The sequence below is a fragment of the Pelodiscus sinensis genome, chromosome 5 (assembly GCF_052426305.1).
Source record: "Pelodiscus sinensis isolate ZL-2025 chromosome 5, ASM5242630v1, whole genome shotgun sequence".
Classification (NCBI taxonomy): Eukaryota; Metazoa; Chordata; order Testudines; family Trionychidae; genus Pelodiscus; species Pelodiscus sinensis.
In genome coordinates, this window is record NC_143056.1 from 119,700,569 (window position 1) to 119,723,535 (window position 22,967).

The 22,967-nt window shown below is 45.0% G+C and overlaps 1 protein-coding gene across 1 annotated transcript in view; it reads left to right on the top strand.

Annotated features, from left to right (window-relative positions):
- Window positions 1-22,967, top strand: part of LOC102443629 (uncharacterized) — a 119,105-nt gene that overhangs the window by 89,459 nt on the left and 6,679 nt on the right. The window contains exons 56-69 of the mRNA XM_089778837.1: window positions 698-736; window positions 1,694-2,626; window positions 3,577-3,615; window positions 4,573-5,505; window positions 6,456-6,494; window positions 7,452-8,393; window positions 9,344-9,382; window positions 10,340-11,269; window positions 12,247-12,285; window positions 12,869-13,351; window positions 17,100-17,648; window positions 19,611-20,129; window positions 20,393-20,758; window positions 22,777-22,806. Of these exons, the coding sequence (XP_089634963.1) occupies window positions 698-736; window positions 1,694-2,626; window positions 3,577-3,615; window positions 4,573-5,505; window positions 6,456-6,494; window positions 7,452-8,393; window positions 9,344-9,382; window positions 10,340-11,269; window positions 12,247-12,285; window positions 12,869-13,351; window positions 17,100-17,648; window positions 19,611-20,129; window positions 20,393-20,758; window positions 22,777-22,806 (5,880 nt within the window). The remainder of the gene's footprint in view (window positions 1-697; window positions 737-1,693; window positions 2,627-3,576; window positions 3,616-4,572; window positions 5,506-6,455; window positions 6,495-7,451; window positions 8,394-9,343; window positions 9,383-10,339; window positions 11,270-12,246; window positions 12,286-12,868; window positions 13,352-17,099; window positions 17,649-19,610; window positions 20,130-20,392; window positions 20,759-22,776; window positions 22,807-22,967) is intronic.

Sequence of the window (22,967 nt, forward strand, 5' to 3'; positions counted from 1 at the left end):
CTTAAAGTCAGTCCTACACGACATACCCAGGGAGCCTAGCCTTACTCCTACCCGGCAAAGCCAAGTGTCCTTGCTGTGATGCTCACTGCCTAAGAAAAGGTGAATACAAGTTGTGGGAAGGGGGAAATTGAAATCTTGTAAAAGAGAGCATCTTTTAGAAAACGGCAGTCTCTCTCACAAAGCTTCCCCGTAGACGACTGAAGGCCACTCTTGTGGACAGTGCGTGGGGATAAAGTGTACGTTTCCTGTTATCTCTAGCTTGCTTTGTTCACAACGCAAACCTCGCTCTTCATGTGTATCCCACCTCCGTTCCTAATTCTTAGCCCCTGGGACTTCCAGAGATTCCTGTACATATTCTTCTAGGACTAATCTCCCGATACAGACACGGAGGCCCATACGCCGCATCCATTCTGTTGTGCTACAGTCTCTATGCCTTCCTAAGAAAGGCACACACCGAAAACTATTTCCTTGCACTGTGGCTCGAATGAAACAAACTCAGAGAGTTGATAAACGGGTTGAACATCAGAATCAAAAAATGGGGTTCTGTCTCTCCCGTCGATGCACTCTTCGCCGCACGTCAAGTTTTCCAGTGAGGCGAATGAAATTGCATTGATTGATGGCTTAGGAAGACCATCTTCGTTTTCTCTCATTCACGGGATCCAATCATTTTACTTTTCCTTACTCTCTTCCTTTGCAGGAAAAGAGCCAACTAAACCTACTTCTCCAACCTCACCTGGTGAGTCCGACAGCCAGTCTCTAAAATAAGAGATGCTGATGAGGATTGCTCATCTCCTTTGATTTGAGACCCTCACATTGATCCCCGCCAGATCAGGTTGCAAAGACAGGAGGGGCAAGGTGCCCTCTGAAAGCTAGAATCGCTCCCTGCATCTTTTCCGGGGCTAGGAAGCAGACACTGTGTTCCACACATGTTGCTGTATTCTGAGCAGAAGAGCTACACGGAGGGGAAACATTAACAAAGCATGGAGGAACTACCCTGTGAGGGGAAGAGATCCCAGCTCCCATCCTCAGGGCCCACAAAAGGCAGCAGAAGGCATTCAACATCTTCCAGGAATAGGGACCCATGCTTGCAAGACAAAATAAGCCAGCCTTCATTTTCAATGGCTTGGTCAATATTTGCATGCACATTCTGTCTCAGAAAGGTTACGTGGCATAGCGAAGAAAGGAGGTTTCCCTAGACCTATGGTGTGACCAAGAAAGTATTAGATGCGCACAAGGCAAAGCAGCAACAGACATTACACAAAACATTCCAAGAAGCGTTATACTGCCCGACAACAGTCAAAGGTGGCCTGCTTATCAGCCCCACATCTTCTGTCAGGAGGATTTAACCCCCCGCCCCTAAGCAGCCCACAGCCCACTCCTTTCCAGAAACATCTGGTTTCCTTTACAAAACTGTGAATGCACTTGCATTTACGCAATTGTGTTCCTTTCACAAGCTTGGCAGTTGAAGGAATTATCACAAGTGGTGCCCCATTACATTTTTACTAATTTGTGTGAGGGGACCACCTGTCAGTTTTTTACTTAATTGGTCTCTCCCAATCGAGCAGACAGTGGCACTCACTCTAAAACATCTTCGGCATGTTTACCAAATGATTAAGGAATTGCAAATGTTTTCTCGGTAATCTAAATCTTTCCTGTCAATTTCGCCCTCTCAACTCACATTTCTCCCTTGCAGTAACAAAGATGGTAGAAAGTACACCACCACCAAGTACCAGCAAAACAACTCCCAGCACGCCTGTCTCCACAACGTCCAGAACCACTGCGTCTACAGAGTCCAGCTCCCCCTCAGTAAAAATCAAATCAACAAGTACACCTCTGCCAACGACCACACTTTCCACAAGTTCTACGGAAACCAGCACAACTACCACAACGACCACTCCCACAACGCTCACGGTGACCGCTACCACCTCGTCCACCAGTTCAACGGAGAGCACGACATCCAAGCCAACTCCTACCGTTTCTACTGCCGTTACCACACCAACTACGCTCACAACCCTCATTCTGACCACAACCACCTTGCCTACTAGCACAACTGAAATCACAACAAGGCCTACTGTTTCCACAACCTTTACTACATCCACCTCACCCACCACACCCACAACCCACTCTCTCTCCACATCTACCTTGCCCACTAGCTCAACAGAAACCACAACATCCAAATCAACTCCTACTATTTCCACAAGCTTTACTACATCCACATCACCCACTACACCCACAACCCACTCTCTTACAACATCTACCTTGCCCGCTAGTTCAACTGAGACCACAACACCCAAGCCAATTCCTACCGTTTCCGTTACCATTACCACACCCTCCACAACCGCCACACCAACTATGTCCACAACCCACTCTCTCACCACATCTACCTTGCCCACTAGCTCAACTGAGACCACAACATCCAAGTCAACGCCTACTGTTTCCACTACCATTACCACACCCACCACAACCACCACACCAACTACGCTCACAACCCTCACTCCGACCACAACAACCCCGACTACTACTTCCATGGAAAGCTCCACATCAGAGACCACCACTCCAAGCACCGTAAAAACCACGCTGACAACTGTTTCCTCCACTGCTACATCAACTGAGACCACACCAACAGGTAAATTGCAGTCGCTGCTTTCCTTCGGGTCTTTAGGCAACGACCGGTGTAACAGCTCTCTTTCAATTGCTCCTACGCGACGTAGGCTTCTTTATCCAAGAATGTCTACGCTGGTTGGCTTTGGCGCCAAGCCATCGGAAGGCCACGGCAACATTTCTATTCATCGGCCTTTCTCTCTACCCCCAACCCACCCTTCAGCTCCCTCTGACATTTCTGTGTTTCAATCAATTGCCAAGGTCCATTTCCACAGTGCCTTAAAGTCAGTCCTACACGACATACCCAGGGAGCCTAGCCTTACTCCTACCCGGCAAAGCCAAGTGTCCTTGCTGTGATGCTCACTGCCTAAGAAAAGGTGAATACAAGTTGTGGGAAGGGGGAAATTGAAATCTTGTAAAAGAGAGCGTCTTTTAGAAAACGGCAGTCCCTCTCACAAAGCTTCCCCATAGACGACTGAAGGCCACTCTTGTGGACAGTGCGTGGGGATAAAGTGTACGTTTCCTGTTATCTCTAGCTTGCTTTGTTCACAACGCAAACCTCGCTCTTCATGCGTATCCCACCTCCGTTCCTAATTCTTAGCCCCTGGGACTTCCAGAGATTCCTGTACATATTCTTCTAGGACTAATCTCCCGATACAGACACGGAGGCCCATACGCCGCATCCATTCTGTTGTGCTACAGTCTCTATGCCTTCCTAAGAAAGGCACACACCGAAAACTATTTCCTTGCACTGTGGCTCGAATGAAACAAACTCAGAGAGTTGAAATACGGATTGAACATCAGAATCAAAAAATGGGGTTTTGTCTCTCCCGTCGATGCACTCTTCGCCGCACGTCAAGTTTTCCAGTGAGGCGAATGAAATTGCATTGATTGATGGCTTAGGAAGACCATCTTCGTTTTCTCTCATTCATGGGATCCAATCATTTTACTTTTCCTTACTCTCTTCCTTTGCAGGAAAAGAGCCAACTAAACCTACTTCTCCAACCTCACCTGGTGAGTCCGACAGCCAGTCTCTAAAATAAGAGATGCTGATGAGGATTGCTCATCTCCTTTGATTTGAGACCCTCACATTGATCCCCGCCAGATCAGGTTGCAAAGACAGGAGGGGCAAGGTGCCCTCTGAAAGCTAGAATCGCTCCCTGCATCTTTTCCGGGGCTAGGAAGCAGACACTGTGTTCCACACATGTTGCTGTATTCTGAGCAGAAGAGCTACACGGAGGGGAAACATTAACAAAGCATGGAGGAACTACCCTGTGAGGGGAAGAGATCCCAGCTCCCATCCTCAGGGCCCACAAAAGGCAGCAGAAGGCATTCAACATCTTCCAGGAATAGGGACCCATGCTTGCAAGACAAAATAAGCCAGCCTTCATTTTCAATGGCTTGGTCAATATTTGCATGCACATTCTGTCTCAGAAAGGTTACGTGGCATAGCGAAGAAAGGAGGTTTCCCTAGACCTATGGTGTGACCAAGAAAGTATTAGATGCGCACAAGGCAAAGCAGCAACAGACATTACACAAAACATTCCAAGAAGCGTTATACTGCCCGACAACAGTCAAAGGTGGCCTGCTTATCAGCCCCACATCTTCTGTCAGGAGGATTTAACCCCCCGCCCCTAAGCAGCCCACAGCCCACTCCTTTCCAGAAACATCTGGTTTCCTTTACAAAACTGTGAATGCACTTGCATTTACGCAATTGTGTTCCTTTCACAAGCTTGGCAGTTGAAGGAATTATCACAAGTGGTGCCCCATTACATTTTTACTAATTTGTGTGAGGGGACCACCTGTCAGTTTTTTACTTAATTGGTCTCTCCCAATCGAGCAGACAGTGGCACTCACTCTAAAACATCTTCGGCATGTTTACCAAATGATTAAGGAATTGCAAATGTTTTCTCGGTAATCTAAATCTTTCCTGTCAATTTCGCCCTCTCAACTCACATTTCTCCCTTGCAGTAACAAAGATGGTAGAAAGTACACCACCACCAAGTACCAGCAAAACAACTCCCAGCACGCCTGTCTCCACAACGTCCAGAACCACTGCGTCTACAGAGTCCAGCTCCCCCTCAGTAAAAATCAAATCAACAAGTACACCTCTGCCAACGACCACACTTTCCACAAGTTCTACGGAAACCAGCACAACTACCACAACGACCACTCCCACAACGCTCACGGTGACCGCTACCACCTCGTCCACCAGTTCAACGGAGAGCACGACATCCAAGCCAACTCCTACCGTTTCTACTGCCGTTACCACACCAACTACGCTCACAACCCTCATTCTGACCACAACCACCTTGCCTACTAGCACAACTGAAATCACAACAAGGCCTACTGTTTCCACAACCTTTACTACATCCACCTCACCCACCACACCCACAACCCACTCTCTCTCCACATCTACCTTGCCCACTAGCTCAACAGAAACCACAACATCCAAATCAACTCCTACTATTTCCACAAGCTTTACTACATCCACATCACCCACTACACCCACAACCCACTCTCTTACAACATCTACCTTGCCCGCTAGTTCAACTGAGACCACAACACCCAAGCCAATTCCTACCGTTTCCGTTACCATTACCACACCCTCCACAACCGCCACACCAACTATGTCCACAACCCACTCTCTCACCACATCTACCTTGCCCACTAGCTCAACTGAGACCACAACATCCAAGTCAACGCCTACTGTTTCCACTACCATTACCACACCCACCACAACCACCACACCAACTACGCTCACAACCCTCACTCCGACCACAACAACCCCGACTACTACTTCCATGGAAAGCTCCACATCAGAGACCACCACTCCAAGCACCGTAAAAACCACGCTGACAACTGTTTCCTCCACTGCTACATCAACTGAGACCACACCAACAGGTAAATTGCAGTCGCTGCTTTCCTTCGGGTCTTTAGGCAACGACCGGTGTAACAGCTCTCTTTCAATTGCTCCTACGCGACGTAGGCTTCTTTATCCAAGAATGTCTACGCTGGTTGGCTTTGGCGCCAAGCCATCGGAAGGCCACGGCAACATTTCTATTCATCGGCCTTTCTCTCTACCCCCAACCCACCCTTCAGCTCCCTCTGACATTTCTGTGTTTCAATCAATTGCCAAGGTCCATTTCCACAGTGCCTTAAAGTCAGTCCTACACGACATACCCAGGGAGCCTAGCCTTACTCCTACCCGGCAAAGCCAAGTGTCCTTGCTGTGATGCTCACTGCCTAAGAAAAGGTGAATACAAGTTGTGGGAAGGGGGAAATTGAAATCTTGTAAAAGAGAGCGTCTTTTAGAAAACGGCAGTCCCTCTCACAAAGCTTCCCCATAGACGACTGAAGGCCACTCTTGTGGACAGTGCGTGGGGATAAAGTGTACGTTTCCTGTTATCTCTAGCTTGCTTTGTTCACAACGCAAACCTCGCTCTTCATGCGTATCCCACCTCCGTTCCTAATTCTTAGCCCCTGGGACTTCCAGAGATTCCTGTACATATTCTTCTAGGACTAATCTCCCGATACAGACACGGAGGCCCATACGCCGCATCCATTCTGTTGTGCTACAGTCTCTATGCCTTCCTAAGAAAGGCACACACCGAAAACTATTTCCTTGCACTGTGGCTCGAATGAAACAAACTCAGAGAGTTGAAATACGGATTGAACATCAGAATCAAAAAATGGGGTTTTGTCTCTCCCGTCGATGCACTCTTCGCCGCACGTCAAGTTTTCCAGTGAGGCGAATGAAATTGCATTGATTGATGGCTTAGGAAGACCATCTTCGTTTTCTCTCATTCATGGGATCCAATCATTTTACTTTTCCTTACTCTCTTCCTTTGCAGGAAAAGAGCCAACTAAACCTACTTCTCCAACCTCACCTGGTGAGTCCGACAGCCAGTCTCTAAAATAAGAGATGCTGATGAGGATTGCTCATCTCCTTTGATTTGAGACCCTCACATTGATCCCCGCCAGATCAGGTTGCAAAGACAGGAGGGGCAAGGTGCCCTCTGAAAGCTAGAATCGCTCCCTGCATCTTTTCCGGGGCTAGGAAGCAGACACTGTGTTCCACACATGTTGCTGTATTCTGAGCAGAAGAGCTACACGGAGGGGAAACATTAACAAAGCATGGAGGAACTACCCTGTGAGGGGAAGAGATCCCAGCTCCCATCCTCAGGGCCCACAAAAGGCAGCAGAAGGCATTCAACATCTTCCAGGAATAGGGACCCATGCTTGCAAGACAAAATAAGCCAGCCTTCATTTTCAATGGCTTGGTCAATATTTGCATGCACATTCTGTCTCAGAAAGGTTACGTGGCATAGCGAAGAAAGGAGGTTTCCCTAGACCTATGGTGTGACCAAGAAAGTATTAGATGCGCACAAGGCAAAGCAGCAACAGACATTACACAAAACATTCCAAGAAGCGTTATACTGCCCGACAACAGTCAAAGGTGGCCTGCTTATCAGCCCCACATCTTCTGTCAGGAGGATTTAACCCCCCGCCCCTAAGCAGCCCACAGCCCACTCCTTTCCAGAAACATCTGGTTTCCTTTACAAAACTGTGAATGCACTTGCATTTACGCAATTGTGTTCCTTTCACAAGCTTGGCAGTTGAAGGAATTATCACAAGTGGTGCCCCATTACATTTTTACTAATTTGTGTGAGGGGACCACCTGTCAGTTTTTTACTTAATTGGTCTCTCCCAATCGAGCAGACAGTGGCACTCACTCTAAAACATCTTTGGCATGTTTACCAAATGATTAAGGAATTGCAAATGTTTTCTCGGTAATCTAAATCTTTCCTGTCAATTTCGCCCTCTCAACTCACATTTCTCCCTTGCAGTAACAAAGATGGTAGAAAGTACACCACCACCAAGTACCAGCAAAACAACTCCCAGCACGCCTGTCTCCACAACGTCCAGAACCACTGCGTCTACAGAGTCCAGCTCCCCCTCAGTAAAAATCAAATCAACAAGTACACCTCTGCCAACGACCACACTTTCCACAAGTTCTACGGAAACCAGCACAACTACCACAACGACCACTCCCACAACGCTCACGGTGACCGCTACCACCTCGTCCACCAGTTCAACGAAGAGCATGACATCCAAGCCAACTCCTACCGTTTCTACTGCCGTTACCACACCCACCACACCAACTACGCTCACAACCCTCACTCTGACCACAACCACCTTGCCTACTAGCACAACTGAAATCACAACAAGGCCTACTGTTTCCACAACCTTTACTACATCCACCTCACCCACCACACCCACAACCCACTCTCTCTCCACATCTACCTTGCCCACTAGCTCAACAGAAACCACAACATCCAAATCAACTCCTACTATTTCCACAAGCTTTACTACATCCACGTCACCCACTACACCCACAACCCACTCTCTTACCACATCTACTTTGCCCGCTAGTTCAACTGAGACCACAACACCCAAGCCAATTCCTACCGTTTCCGTTACCATTACCACACCCCCCACAACCGCCACACCAACTATGTCCACAACCCACTCTCTCACCACATCTACCTTGCCCACTAGCTCAACTGAGACCACAACATCCAAGTCAACGCCTACTGTTTCCACTACCATTACCACACCCACCACAACCACCACACCAACTACGCTCACAACCCTCACTCCGACCACAACAACCCCGACTACTACTTCCATGGAAAGCTCCACATCAGAGACCACCACTCCAAGCACCGTAAAAACCACGCTGACAACTGTTTCCTCCACTGCTACATCAACTGAGACCACACCAACAGGTAAATTGCAGTCGCTGCTTTCCTTCGGGTCTTTAGGCAACGACCGGTGTAACAGCTCTCTTTCAATTGCTCCTTCGCGACGTAGGCTTCTTTATCCAAGAATGTCTACGCTGGTTGGCTTTGGCGCCAAGCCATCGGAAGGCCACGGCAACATTTCTATTCATCGGCCTTTCTCTCTACTCCCAACCCACCCTTCAGCTCCCTCTGACATTTCTGTGTTTCAATCAATTGCCAAGGTCCATTTCCACAGTGCCTTAAAGTCAGTCCTACACGACATACCCAGGGAGCCTAGCCTTACTCCTACCCGGCAAAGCCAAGTGTCCTTGCTGTGATGCTCACTGCCTAAGAAACGGTAAATACAAGTTGTGGGAAGGGGGAAATTGAAATCTTGTAAAAGAGAGCGTCTTTTAGAAAACGGCAGTCCCTCTCACAAAGCTTCCCTGTAGACGACTGAAGGCCACTCTTGTGGACAGTGCGTGGGGATAAAGTGTACGTTTCCTGTTATCTCTAGCTTGCTTTGTTCACAACGCAAACCTCGCTCTTCCGTCGTATCTCACCTCCGTTCCTAATTCTTAGCCCCTGGGACTTCCAGAGATTCCTGTACATATTCTTCTAGGACTAATCTCCCGATACAGACACGGAGGCCCATACGCCGCATCCATTCTGTTGTGCTACAGTCTCTATGCCTTCCTAAGAAAGGCACACACCGAAAACTATTTCCTTGCACTGTGGCTCGAATGAAACAAACTCAGAGAGTTGAAAAACGGGTTGAATATCAGAATCAAAAAATGGGGTTTTGTCTCTCCCGTCGATGCACTCTTCGCCGCACGTCAAGTTTTCCAGTGAGGCGAATGAAATTGCATTGATTGATGGCTTAGGAAGACCATCTTCGTTTTCTCTCATTCACGGGATCCAATCATTTTACTTTTCCTTACTCTCTTCCTTTGCAGGAAAAGAGCCAACTAAACCTACTTCTCCAACCTCACCTGGTGAGTCCGACAGCCAGTCTCTAAAATAAGAGATGCTGATGAGGATTGCTCATCTCCTTTGATTTGAGACCCTCACATTGATCCCCGCCAGATCAGGTTGCAAAGACAGGAGGGGCAAGGTGCCCTCTGAAAGCTAGAATCGCTCCCTGCATCTTTTCCGAGGCTAGGAAGCAGACACTGTGTTCCACACATGTTGCTGTATTCTGAGCAGAAGAGCTACATGGAGGGGAAACATTAACAAAGCATGGAGGAACTACCCTGTGAGGGGAAGAGATCCCAGCTCCCATCCTCAGGGCCCACAAAAGGCAGCAGAAGGCATTCAACATTTTCCAGGAATAGGGACCCATGCTTGCAAGACAAAATAAGCCAGCCTTCATTTTCAATGGCTTGGTCAATATTTGCATGCATAGTCTGTCTCAGAAAGGTTACGTGGCATAGCGAAGAAAGGAGGTTTCCCTAGACCTATGGTGTGACCAAGAAAGTATTAAATGCGCACAAGGCAAAGCAGCAACAGACATTACACAAAACATTCCAAGAAGCGTTATACTGCCCGACAACAGTCAAAGGTGGCCTGCTTATCCGCCCCACATCTTCTGTCAGGAGGATTTAACCCCCCGCCCCTAAGCAGCCCACAGCCCACTCCTTTCCAGAAACATCTGGTTTCCTTTACAAAACTGTGAATGCACTTGCATTTACGCAATTGTGTTCCTTTCACAAGCTTGGCAGTTGAAGGAATTATCACAAGTGGTGCCCCATTACATTTTTACTAATTTGTGTGAGGGGACCACCTGTCAGTTTTTTACTTAATTGGTCTCTCCCAATCGAGCAGACAGTGGCACTCACTCTAAAACATCTTTGGCATGTTTACCAAATGATTAAGGAATTGCAAATGTTTTCTCGGTAATCTAAATCTTTCCTGTCAATTTCGCCCTCTCAACTCACATTTCTCCCTTGCAGTAACAAAGATGGTAGAAAGTACACCACCACCAAGTACCAGCAAAACAACTCCCAGCACGCCTGTCTCCACAACGTCCAGAACCACTGCGTCTACAGAGTCCAGCTCCCCCTCAGTAAAAATCAAATCAACAAGTACACCTCTGTCAACGACCACACTTTCCACAAGTTCTACGGAAACCAGCACAACTACCACAACGACCACTCCCACAACGCTCACAGTGATCGCTACCACCTCATCCACGACATCCAAGTCAACTCCTACTGTTTCCAGTACCATTATCACACCCACCACACCAACTACGCTCACAACCGTCACTCAGACCACCTTGCCCACTAGCTCAACAGAACCCACAACAACCAAGTCAATGCCAACTGTTTCCACAACCTTTACTACATCCACTTCATCCACCACACCCACCACCCTCTCTCTTACTACATCTACCTTGCCCGCTAGTTCAACTGAGACCACAACACCCAAGCCAACTACTTCCGTTTCCACTACCATTACCACACCCCGCACAAGCACCACTCCAATTACGTCCACAACTCTCACTGTCACCACGACCACCTTGCCCACTAGCTCAACCGAAACCACAACATCCAAATCAACTCCTACTGTTTCCACAAGCTTTACTGCATCTACCTCACCCACCACTCCCACTACACCCACAACCCACTCTCTCTCCACATCTCCTTTGCCCACTCGCTCAACTGAGACCACAACATACAAGTCAACGCCTACTGTTTCCACTACCTTTACCACACGCTCCACAACCACCACACCAACTACACCCACAACTCTCACTCTGACCAGAAGTACCCTGACCAGTATTTCAGAGACCACCACTTCAAGTACCTTAGAAACTACAATCACAACTGTTTTTTCAAGTGCTACATCAACAAAGTTCACACCAATGGCAACAGCTACAGGTACTTTTTTGTCATTGCTTTTATTCTGGGCTTCGGAAATTTCTCCGAGTTCTACCCCTCTTTGGCATCTTTATCCAAAACCTTTTGAACAGTTTTGCTTTGGTACCTTGCAAAGGAATGCTTCAGCAATATTTCTATTCATTCTCGTCCTTGTCTTTGGTCTACCAGTTTTTCTTGTAAGGTTTTCCATCCACGGGTCAATTATTTCCTACCATTGCATGCAGAATACATTTTTTTGTATGTAGGCATGTGAGACTGTGCATTCATACAAATATTTAACTGTGGCTGCTATTTGAGTGTCTGCATTAGTGCTTAGCTTACAAAAAATTCTGCTCTGTAGTCCTGATCCACATCTTTTCCTGAGACTTTTTTATTTAGACAATGTGGCAAAGGCCCCTTTCTACGGTGCCTTTCAGTCACTCCAATCCATCAGAAAGAGGGAGCGCTGGCAAACAGAGTCTCCTTGCTCTGGGGCGCGCTGCCTATGAAAGTGAGGAAAGAGGTTACAAAATTGGCATCTGGTAAGGAAGAGAGACTTTGAGAAAAGGGCAGTCACTGTGTCAAATCTCCACCATAAGAGAATGAATGCCATTCTAGTGGGAAGTGTATGGTGTCAACAGCTTTTTTTCTGTTCTTTCTAGCTTGCTATGCTCACAACACAGACACCTACATACCCTAATCATTCCAGTGCACTGCAGTTTCAATGCTTTCCTGAGAAAGGCACACACTGAAAACTCTTTCCTCACAAGGTGGCTGGAGTGAAACACATCCAAAGAGTTTAAAAAATGTGTTGAGTGTAAGAATCAAAATATGGACTACTGTCTCCCTCATTGCCTCTCATCACTTTTAGCTGCACATTTCAGTTTCCAGTGAGGCAAATGAAATTGCAGTGATTGATTGTTTAGGAAGGCCGTCTTCATTTTGTCACATTGACAGGATCCAACCATTTTACTTTTCTTTACACTATTCCTTTGCAGGAAAAGAGCCAACTAAACCTACTACTCCAACCTCACCTGGTGAGTCAGACAGCCAGTTTGTAAAGTAAGAGGTAAAGATGAATATTGCTCATCTCCTTTGATTTGAGACCCTCAAGATTAGATGGCACAGTACATTTCTCCAGAGGTATGGTGTGTCCAAGAAAGTATGAGATGAATGTATGGCAAAGCAGCAACAAACATAAGAAAACCTTCCATGATCACATATACTGCCTGAGAACTGTCAAATATTGTCTATTCATGCCCTATAAATCTTGAATCAGGAGGATTAAACCTCTGAAACAGACCACAACCTTTTCCTTTCCCAAAACATCTAGTCTTGTTTATAAAACAGTACATGCACTTGAATTTATACAATTTTGTTTGTTTTACAAGATTGTCAGTTAAATTAGCTATTGCTTATGTTGCTCCATTACTTTTTTACTAAAGATGTGTGAGGGCTACTTGTCAATTTTTTGTCCAATTTTGTCTCTTAATATAGCAGAAAATGGTTCTCATTCTAATCATCTTTTGCATGTTTATCTAATGATTTATAAATAATATTTGTGTAATCCACCATTTTCTTATCAATGTCACCTTATCAACTCACATTTTTCCCTCCCAGTAACTAAGATCATCAAAAGTACATCACGAAGTACGAGCAAAACAACACCTACCATACCTGTCTCCACAATGTCCAAAACCACTGCATCAACAGAGTCTGTCCCTACCACGTCAGAAAAAACCAGTCTATCGGGAACAACTTTGACAATGACAACATCTTCCACTACGTCTACAGAAAGCAGCACAACTGCCACACCAACTACTCCCACAGTCACTCTGACCACAGCTACCTTGTCCACCAGCTCAATGGAGACCACAACATCAAAGGCAACTGCTACCATTTCCACTACATTTAAAATGCCCACCACAACCACCACACCAACTACGCTCACAACTGTCATTCTGACAACAACAGCCCCGACCAGTACATCAACAGAGAGCACCAAATCAGCATCCACAACCCAAAGCACCTTAAAAACTACACTAACAACTGTTTCTTCAACTGCTAGGTCAACTAAATCCACACGAAGGGCAAAACCAACAGGTATATTTTAGTTATTGCTTTCTTTCTTGGCTTGGACTATTACTGGTATATGTGCTCCTGCTTCTACCGGTTGGATTTCCCTGGTCTGGCACCTTCAGGATCTGAGGGGTCCCGAATCAGAGAATTTGCTGGACCAGGAGAAGTCAGTGCTCCCCTACTGGCTGCCCCACCTCCAAGTTCCAAAGGCTGGGGCTCCCACCCTGCTGCTGGCCCCATTGCTGCCATTGTTCCCCAGGGTTCCTTGGGCTAAGCGGCTGCCACCAGCCCTGCTCAGAAGCCATTTTCCCAGCTGCCACTGGGGATTCCTGGCTAAGACTTCCCTGCTGCAACCTGGCCCCATTGACACCAGGTTCTCTGGCCAGGTCCACCTAGGCAACCAGCCCCACTGTCACTGGGGATTGGATTCTCCAGCTAGGGCTCCCCAGTTCCCCATAGCTCCGATGATGCCGGGGAGATCCCCAGCCAGGGCCACCTGGCCTGCTGCCACTAGGAGTTCTCCAGCCACCCTACTTCCACTGCCAACAGATATTCCTGGGGTTCCCTGGCCCAGATAATGCTTGGGAGTTCCCCAGCTGGGCAGCCCCATTTGCTACCTGGTCCTGCTAAATGCCAGGGTTTCTTTGGCCAGGGTAGAGCTCCTCACTCCCGCCTGGCTCCAGTGATGCCAGGGGCTCCACAGCTGGGCTGGGGTTCCCCAGCTACCACCTGACCTAGTTACTGCAGACCAGACCACGGATGTTGCCCAACTAGAGAGACCTGGATTTGGGAGGTTCAACCTGTACATTACATAGGCCTCTTTATCCAAACTTGTGAACCATTATTTTTTCATATTTGCCTAATAGGAAGGCCATAGCATCATTTCTATTCATTGGCATTTTTATTTACCTCCCACTCCCTCCTCTTCTTGACATTCCTCTATTTAGACCCATTGGCAAAAGTCCCTTTCCACAGACACATGGAGTCACTCCAGTACTGCAGAGCCTGGGAGCCCAATCTTACCTCTATCAGGCAAAGCCATGTCTTCTTGCTGTGGTTCCTGTTGCCAAGGAAAGTTAGGAAAGAGGTTATAGGATTGGGGGAAAGTGGAATCTTGTATGAAAGACTTGAGAAAAGAGCAGGTCCTGACACAAGGCTCCATCATAGAAAATTAAAAGCCACTCTTCTGGGAAGCGTGGGGTAAACACAGCAATTTTCTGAGTCATTCTTCTTTGCTTTTTCTCATAATGCAATCTCACTGTTCCAGTATATTCCACCTCTTTTTCAGATGCTTACTCATTAGATGTGCATACATCCTCATAGATATTTCACTCAACTTAGTTCCTGAATACGAACACAGGTTAATAAATTAGTTTCATTCCAGTGTAATCCAGTCGACCTTCCTTAGAATGGCACAGACCAAAAACCATTTCCTGTCATTTTGACTGAAAGGACACAGATCCAGACATTTTTAAAGGAACTCTAGATAAAGTCAAACAATGTGGGTGCTTTCTCGATTCATGCCACTATAATAGCCTTGGTGGATGTTTTGGAAAGGCCTACTTAATTTAGTCTCACACAGAAGAATATAGGATTTTTTTCTTTTCTTTATACTTTTGCTTTGCATGAAAAGAGTCCCTATATTTACTACTTCTATCTCAAGGTGAAAATTCCAGATTCAAGTGAGTAAAATGAGAGTTGTGGATTAGGGATGGCAGCGTGTAACCGACTACATGATTAACCAATAAGCCTAGGCTTATCGGTTAATCCTATCAACTACACGCACTGCCCCCCCACTGCCTCTGCATTAGAGGCAGCAAGAGGGGAAGGCGGGAGCTGGTGCCAGTTCCCATGGAGCCATCTGCCCCTCCCTCATCCCCATGCTGCTACCTCTGATAGAGAAGCAGCAGCGCAGAGGGTGAGGGGAGCAGGTACAAACAGGAAGCTGGCTTTTAAGCCGTCTGCCTGTGCACATTTATCATCTCCTGCTGAGCCACCTGCTCCTCCCCTTGCTGAGTGGTGATGCTGGTGCAGCCTCTGTCTGCTGTGAGCCCGGGCCCACCACGGACAAAGGCTGCTCCACAGCAGCCTCCCCTTCTCTCTTCATGCTGATGCCCCTGACTGAGATAGCAGCTTGGGGGGAATCCCCCACCCACACACACTTTTAAAGCAGCTCCCCTTATGGACTGGCTCTACCTGCCACCCCGTGCTGCTACCTCTGAAACAGAGGCAGCAGCATGGTGTGTCAGGGGGCTCCCTGGGGGTTGGGCTGGGAGTGCATTGGCTACTGGCCCTGCCCCCATTGACTATCAAATAATTGTGCAATTGCTAAAAGTTCATGTGGTTACACGATAACTAAATTAGTCAATAGCTAACATCCCTATTGTGGTTCAGCCTTGCTTAAGTTTTGCTTTATCAAATTCTTTTGGTCTGTTTTGGTTTTCGTTTCTTAAATTGATTCCCTTGAGATCTGGATCCTAAACAATAGATGCAAAATAACTTCTTACAGCTGATATAGTGTCCTCAAAATACAGTATGCTTACTGGGCTTAAGCAGCAGATCCCTGGTCTCTATAAGTCAGTGACAGTGGAGTCTAGAGATGTAAATGGGTAACTGGTTAACCCCATTACCTAACATGTTTACCGGGGTAACTGGTACTCGGCCGAGCTGAAGCAGCCTGCCCTCCCCCACTAATGGTACAATGCAATGGGCCCCGCCCGGCCTGGCCTGGCCGGAGCAGTCCCTGTTTGCAGGGGCCACCATGCCATGGGCCAGCTAACCAGTTAAACATATCGTTTACCCGATTAACATTTCAACTGGATTTTACATGCCAAGTGGAAACATTGTACAAGACGGGACCACTGCAGTCTGGACTTTTTCCCCACCGATCCCATGCTGCCACTTACCTCAACAAACTACCCTTCCACTCCTTTTAGTTCCTGAGATCCTGTCCCTGCACATCTACTTCTTACTGAGGTCTGTCCATATACTGCCCTTTCTCCCAATGCCGCTCTCCCCACCTCTCCCGTCCCCAGCACTGCCCCTTTCCTCCTGCCCTCTGCCTGAATGCTACATATTCTCTCCAAGCTCCCACCCCATGCTGATCTTTCCCCTGAGCCCCCAACTCCTGCCACCAGAGGCAAGTGTTAGAACAGAAATCATTCAACTTCTCCGAAGGATAGCGGTAGACACTTGCAAACTAAAATAATGTTGTGTTCATTTGCAGTGGGTTGACACATGTGTGCAAGTGGAATCTTATAAAAATTATTAGGTTTCAAGGAGACTAGAGTTCATTTCCCCATAGAAAACTATTCAACCCCAAATGGATTGGGGCAATGGACATTAAGGCAGGAACATATGTAACACAAAACCTTCCTACACTAACTCAAAAGAGTGAGACAGATTTTCTTCCCTCCTTATATATGTTCCATCAATAGGAAGTAAGTAACTCCAGCTCACTCACACTCTGGCACACACTGTGTTCCTTTCTCAAGTCTGTACGTAGGCTTGCATATTTTTTTTAAACAGGATAGGCAGAAATGTTACTTATTTCAAGTGCTACCCAGTTTCTTCATTACTATGGATGAGAGAGGGCCATTTGTCAATTACTTCCAACATTTTTCTTGTTTAATCTAGCACCAAGTTAGCACAAAGGGCTCTCTGAAAAGCCTGTTCATATTTAGGCTATTATATGTTCATTCTATATTTTGTTTGTGCAATCCATCATTTTCTCGTCAATCTCACCATATCAACTCACATTTTTCTCTCACAGAAACAAAGTCCATACAAACCACAGTATCACAAAGAACTGTCCCCATAAGTACAACAAAAACATCACCAACGACATCTGTCTCTACAACATCCAAAACCACTGTATCAGAATCTACCTCAACCTCCATACCAAAAACCAGGTTGATAACCACAACTCTGACAACAACTACTCCCTTCACTACATCTAATGAGTCCAGCTCAACTGCCACACCAATTGGATTCACAACTGTCACTCTGACGACAACTACTTTGACCACTAGTTCAACGAAGATCTCCACCTCCACCCAAACCACAACTTCTTCCACCACAAAAACCACAATGCTGACATCCCCAACTCCTGCCCTTACTTCTACAAGCAAAACCACCACACCAACTACACAGACAACCATTACTCCGATAACAACAGCCCCGACCAATGCTTCTGCAGAGAGCACGAAATCAGAGTCCACCACCCTGAGCACAATAAAAGCCACAACAATGACAGAAATTTCTTCTACTGCTATTCCAACTACCTTCAGAATCAGGACATCACCACCACCAACTGGTACATGTAAGTCATTGGTTTCATTATGTGCATGGGTAACTATTGGCATGATAATGTATTTCAATTGCTTTTAAGCTACCTAGGCTTTTTAATAAAAAAATTGTGACCATTACTTTTTGGCACCTGCACCTATGAAAATGATTGCAACATTTTTATTAACTGGCCTTGCTTTCTGCTCTCTCATATAGGCCTGTTTAGGTCAATTGGAAAAAGTCACCTTGCAATCACTCCTATCTGGCACAGCCAGGGAGCCCAATCTCCCCCTTTGGAGGCAAAGCCAAGTCTCCTTGCTGTGGTGCTTGTTGCCAGGAAGTGGAGGAAACAGGTTGCAGGATACTGGATAATTGGAATCTTATAGAGAAGTGGGACTTTGAGAGGAAAGTAGCCCCTATCACAAAGCTCCAGCATAGGACATTGAGGGTGTGTCTAGACTACATGCCTCCGTCGACGGAGGCATGTAGATTAGACAGATCGGCAGAGAGAAATGAAGCCGCGATTAAAATAATCGCGGCTTCATTTAAATTTAAATGGGTGCCCCGCTCTGCCGATCAGCTGTTTGTCGGCAGATCGGGGCAGTCTGGACGCGCCGCGTCGACAAAGAAGCCTTTCTTGATCGGCACAGGTATGCCTCGTGAAACCAGGTTTACCTGTGCCAATCAAGAAAGGCTTCTTTGTCGACGCGGCGCGTCCAGACTGCCCCGATCTGCTGACAGACAGCTGATCAGCAGAGCGGGGCAGCCATTTAAATTTAAATGAAGCCACGATTATTTTAATCGCAGCTTCATTTCCCTCTGCCGATCTGTCTAATCTACATGCCTCCGTCGACGGAGGCATGTAGTTTAGACGTACCCTGAATGTCATTCATATGGGAAGTACATGGCAAAAATAGCATTCTTTCCTAGTCTCTTACTTGCTTTTACTCACTGTGCAAAGCTTACTCTTCCTCCATTGTCCCCCTCCTTTTTAGACTCTTAGCCCTGGTCTACACTAGGAGTCTGTTTCAAAATAACCTCCCGAATTTATAAGTGGAGCACCCACACTACCAAGTACGTTATTTTGAAATAACAAGTCACAGAATTTGAAATCTGTACTCCTGCTTTGCATCAGGAGTAACACTAATTCCAAAATAATTATTTTGAAATTACAGGAGTGTGGTCACTCCAATGCCACTATTTCTAAATAATTTCTCCACAGAGTAATTCAATCTAATTACTCCCCAGTGCTTTCTGGGGCTTTTAAGTCCAAGGTAGCATGTCCACATTAATGCAGCCCCGTAGTGAGGACATGCTAGTTCAAATTTGTTATATTAGGAGTTTTTAAGTCAAATTTAGTAATTTTGGAATTGTTTCCTAGTGAAGACATGGCCTTAGTTATTAGAATTGTGTAGATATTTTACTCAAACTAATTATTGGGTCTGGACATAGAGGCCAATACCCCAAATTGCAGTCTCTTTGCCTTCATGAGAAAGACACATTTTGAAAAGCATTTCCAATTAATGTGATTGAAAGGAAACAGACCCAGAGAGTTTTAAAAAGGTTGTAGAGAAGAGTAAAAAAACATGGGTACTTTCTGTCTGGGAATACGAGTACATCAGTGAGATTTCATTTTCCAGTTAGATCAGTGTAATAGCCTTGGTTGAAGATTAGCGAAGGCCTATTTCCTTTAGTCACACAGCATTCAAACTGTTTTCTTTTGTTTTCTTTATACTTGCTTTGTATGAAAAGAGTCATCTTGGCCTACAATTCTGCCTCAAGTCAGGACTTCCTTATTCAAGTGCTTCCCCATTTCTTTTTAATGAAGGATGAGAAAGGGCCACTTATCAATTATTTCCAAAAATGTTTTTGCTTAATCTAACACAAAGTCGGGCTCCCTCTGAAAACCTATTTCATATTTTTATAGTAAACTCTTCTTCTGCAATCCACCATTTTCTTGTCAGTCTTACCATATCAACTCATTTCTTCCTCACAGTAACAAAAAGCATAGAAGTCACAACGCCACAAAGAATTACCCCCATCAGTACGACGAAAACCACACCAACCACATCTGTCTCTACAACGTCTAAAACCACTATTTCTACAGAGTCCACTCCAACCTCCTCACCAAAAACTAGGCTGATAACCACAACTCTGACAACAAGTACTCCTACTATGTCTACAGAATCCAGCACAACTGCCGTACCAGCTACACCTACAACAGTCACTCTGACGACTACTACCTTGACCACTAGTTCAACAGAGACCGTAATACCGAAGTCCACTTCCCCGCAAACCACCACCTCTACCACCACAAAAACCACATCACTGACAACCCCTATACCTTCCATTACCTCTACCACATCCAGCACAACCACCACACCAACTACACTCACATCTGTCACACAGACAACGATGGAGCCCATTACCCCAAGCACCATAAAACCCACAACACTGACTGGAATTTCTTCTACTGCTACCTCAACTAAGTCCACAACGAGGACCACACCAACCGGTAGATTTTAGTCATTGCTTTTATTCTGTGCATGGGAAATTACTGGTACAATATCTGTCTTTCAAATGTTTTTACGCTACATGGGTTTCTTTATTCAAGAATTTTGGAATCATTACTCTGATACCTTTTTTATCACCTCAGAAAGCTCACTGGTCCAAAATATTGTATATATGTGAATTTAAATTGCTTGTTTGATAGTTTGAGAAGGTATCTTCATTTAGCCCCATCACACGCTCACTTTTTCCCTTTCTCTTACTTTGCAGTGAAAGAGCCAACCAGAAAAATTACAACTTCCAGTACTTCTATTAAATCCACAATGAGCACTTCACCAGCTACTCCAAGTTCTACCTCAACAGAATTTTCAACTCTGCCTCCTGTCACTACCTCAATCACCAAAAAAACTATATCGGAAAGTACTACCCTCACATCTACGCCTTCAACACACACCATGATAACATCCACTACTCCAAAAACCACAACTTTTTCAACTACCCCAACTAGTTCATCAGCTGAGACTGCCATCAGCAAATCAACTACATATATAGCACCAACCTCAACAAAAACCACAGCGCTATTCAATGTAACAACTACTCCTTCTACCATAATCGCTACAATATTGCATTCCACTTGTAAGTTTTAAATGTATTATTATACAATGAATTATAGTTTTTCATACTTTTATAGACTGCAATCACTTTTTACATCTTTTACTTCATTTTGAAATGTGCTTACATAAGAGTACACCTTATAGTCACAAGCCTCAAACCAGATGAGATCTAATGAAGAATTAACAAATGTCCCTAATTGCATTCATGGTCTCCGTTCCACTTTTTCCTTTTTGATACTCATGCTGCTGCAGCTGAAAAATATGGGCTTTATGTGAAGTAATATATTATTGGGTTTAGAATGTATTTAGTTAGGCAGCATTTTTAAGATCCCACCGCTAAATGCGTAACAACCATCATCAGTATTTCTTGAAGATATAATAATGCCATTTGTGTTCTATTCAAAACCTTTTTATTTTTCATTATATTCTGAACAGAACATTGACATTAAGTGTACATCTAGACTACAGGCTTTTTTCAATAGAGGCTTTGTCGACAAAGCCTCTGTCAAAAAAGAGCATCTAGACTACAGCCAGTTCTGTCAACAAAGCAAGCCGCTTTTTCAAGAGAGAGTCTAGACTCTCTTTTGAAAAAGCACAGTATGGATGCAATAGCACCTTTTTCGACATAACTCTGTTGAAAAAAGGCATTATTCCTCGTAGAATAAGTTTTACTGCCATCAACAAAACTGCTGCGTTCTGTCAACTTACGGTTGACAGAACTCGACAGTAGTGTAGACGCAGGTATAGTTTTATCGACAAAAGTCCACTTTTGTCGACAAAAACGTGGTAATCTAGACACACCCTTAGAGATTAATCAAAATAGCCATCTACCAGGACACAATTTTCACTTTTAAGTAGACTATTCATGTAAAAACAGCCAAGAAACATCCTAAATGTTTATTACATTAATTGGCTATACCTTAACTTAATATGCTTTTTCAATTTTATATCCTTTCCTACTGTGAAAATAATTCCTTTAATAAGAGGAGGAAAAAATAGGATTGCCACAAATCTGCTGTGCTGTCAGCATCAGAACCATCTTCAACTCACTGTAATAAAAATAATTTTGACAACTAAACAGCCCCTCTCTCAGCCTTTAATGTAGAAAAGGTATTAGAATTGGCTAGAAGTACCACTGACCACTTTTGAAACTGGTACTTGACACTATAGGATGGGAAGGTTTAAATTGTCCACTTGTACAAGTCTTCCTTTTCTCCTAACTTCTCTTATTCACCAGTTTTGCATGAAGGGCATGGGAATATTGTGTTTGAGTTATAAATTCCCAATTGTTTGCGAGTTAGTGCATGTAGCATGAGAATACCAGTTAAGAATTTGATAACTACACCAGTCTCTCCAAGGTTAACTACTTGTTCATTCAGATCTTTCCTTTGATAGGATATTTGGAAAAGGTAGGGAAAAAATGTTTTCCAAAAGTATGTTAGTAATTGTTTTCAAAATATAACCTATGAAAATTGTACTTTAAAACCCTGTCTGCTCAAGGAGAACTGCAGTCAGAGTAGCTCTCTATTTTGAAGATCTTTGCTTGCTTACACAGTAGTGTCCACCACAATTCTGCAGTCACTCATATTACGTGTCTGACAACCAAATGCTCTTTTTGCACAGCAGTACTGACCACCTTTGGTAACTGAGGTGAAAAAGCATTAAGAGCTCTGTTTAGTTTTTGGATGAAAGAGAAAAATATCTTGTTTCATGCATCCAAAATCATTTGAAATGGATTACATAACTCATTTTGTCAAGTGTTTTCTGATAGCCTGGGTAGGGAAGAGACTGTATAAATCCAATATCATTTTTACAGTGCAAAGATTGGGCCCCCTGATTAAAGGCTATGGTATTTTGCTATTTATAGCAAACTAAAATATCCTGTATTTCCTTTGATGTCACACAGGTTGAGAGTCCCTTGTTGGAATGGGAGAAAAAATAAATCTCAAAATATTTCCTCAGATATTTGATCTTTAAAGTTTTGTTATCTGCTTTGTTTCTTTTTATTCACATGATTTATTGTGTATTCCTCTTTCACAGACAAAATACCTCCTACAGCACCTTTAAAAGGTAAGTTCTTCAGCCACTGGGCAAGGTAATTGAACTGTGTTGGCTCCCATGGTGATTTCTGCTATTTTCTTTCTTCTAACACTTGTTCATCCCCTATGTGTGTATCTCATATATAGTTCCTAACCTTCAGGACATTACCAATGCCTTTCAAAGAGCTAAGT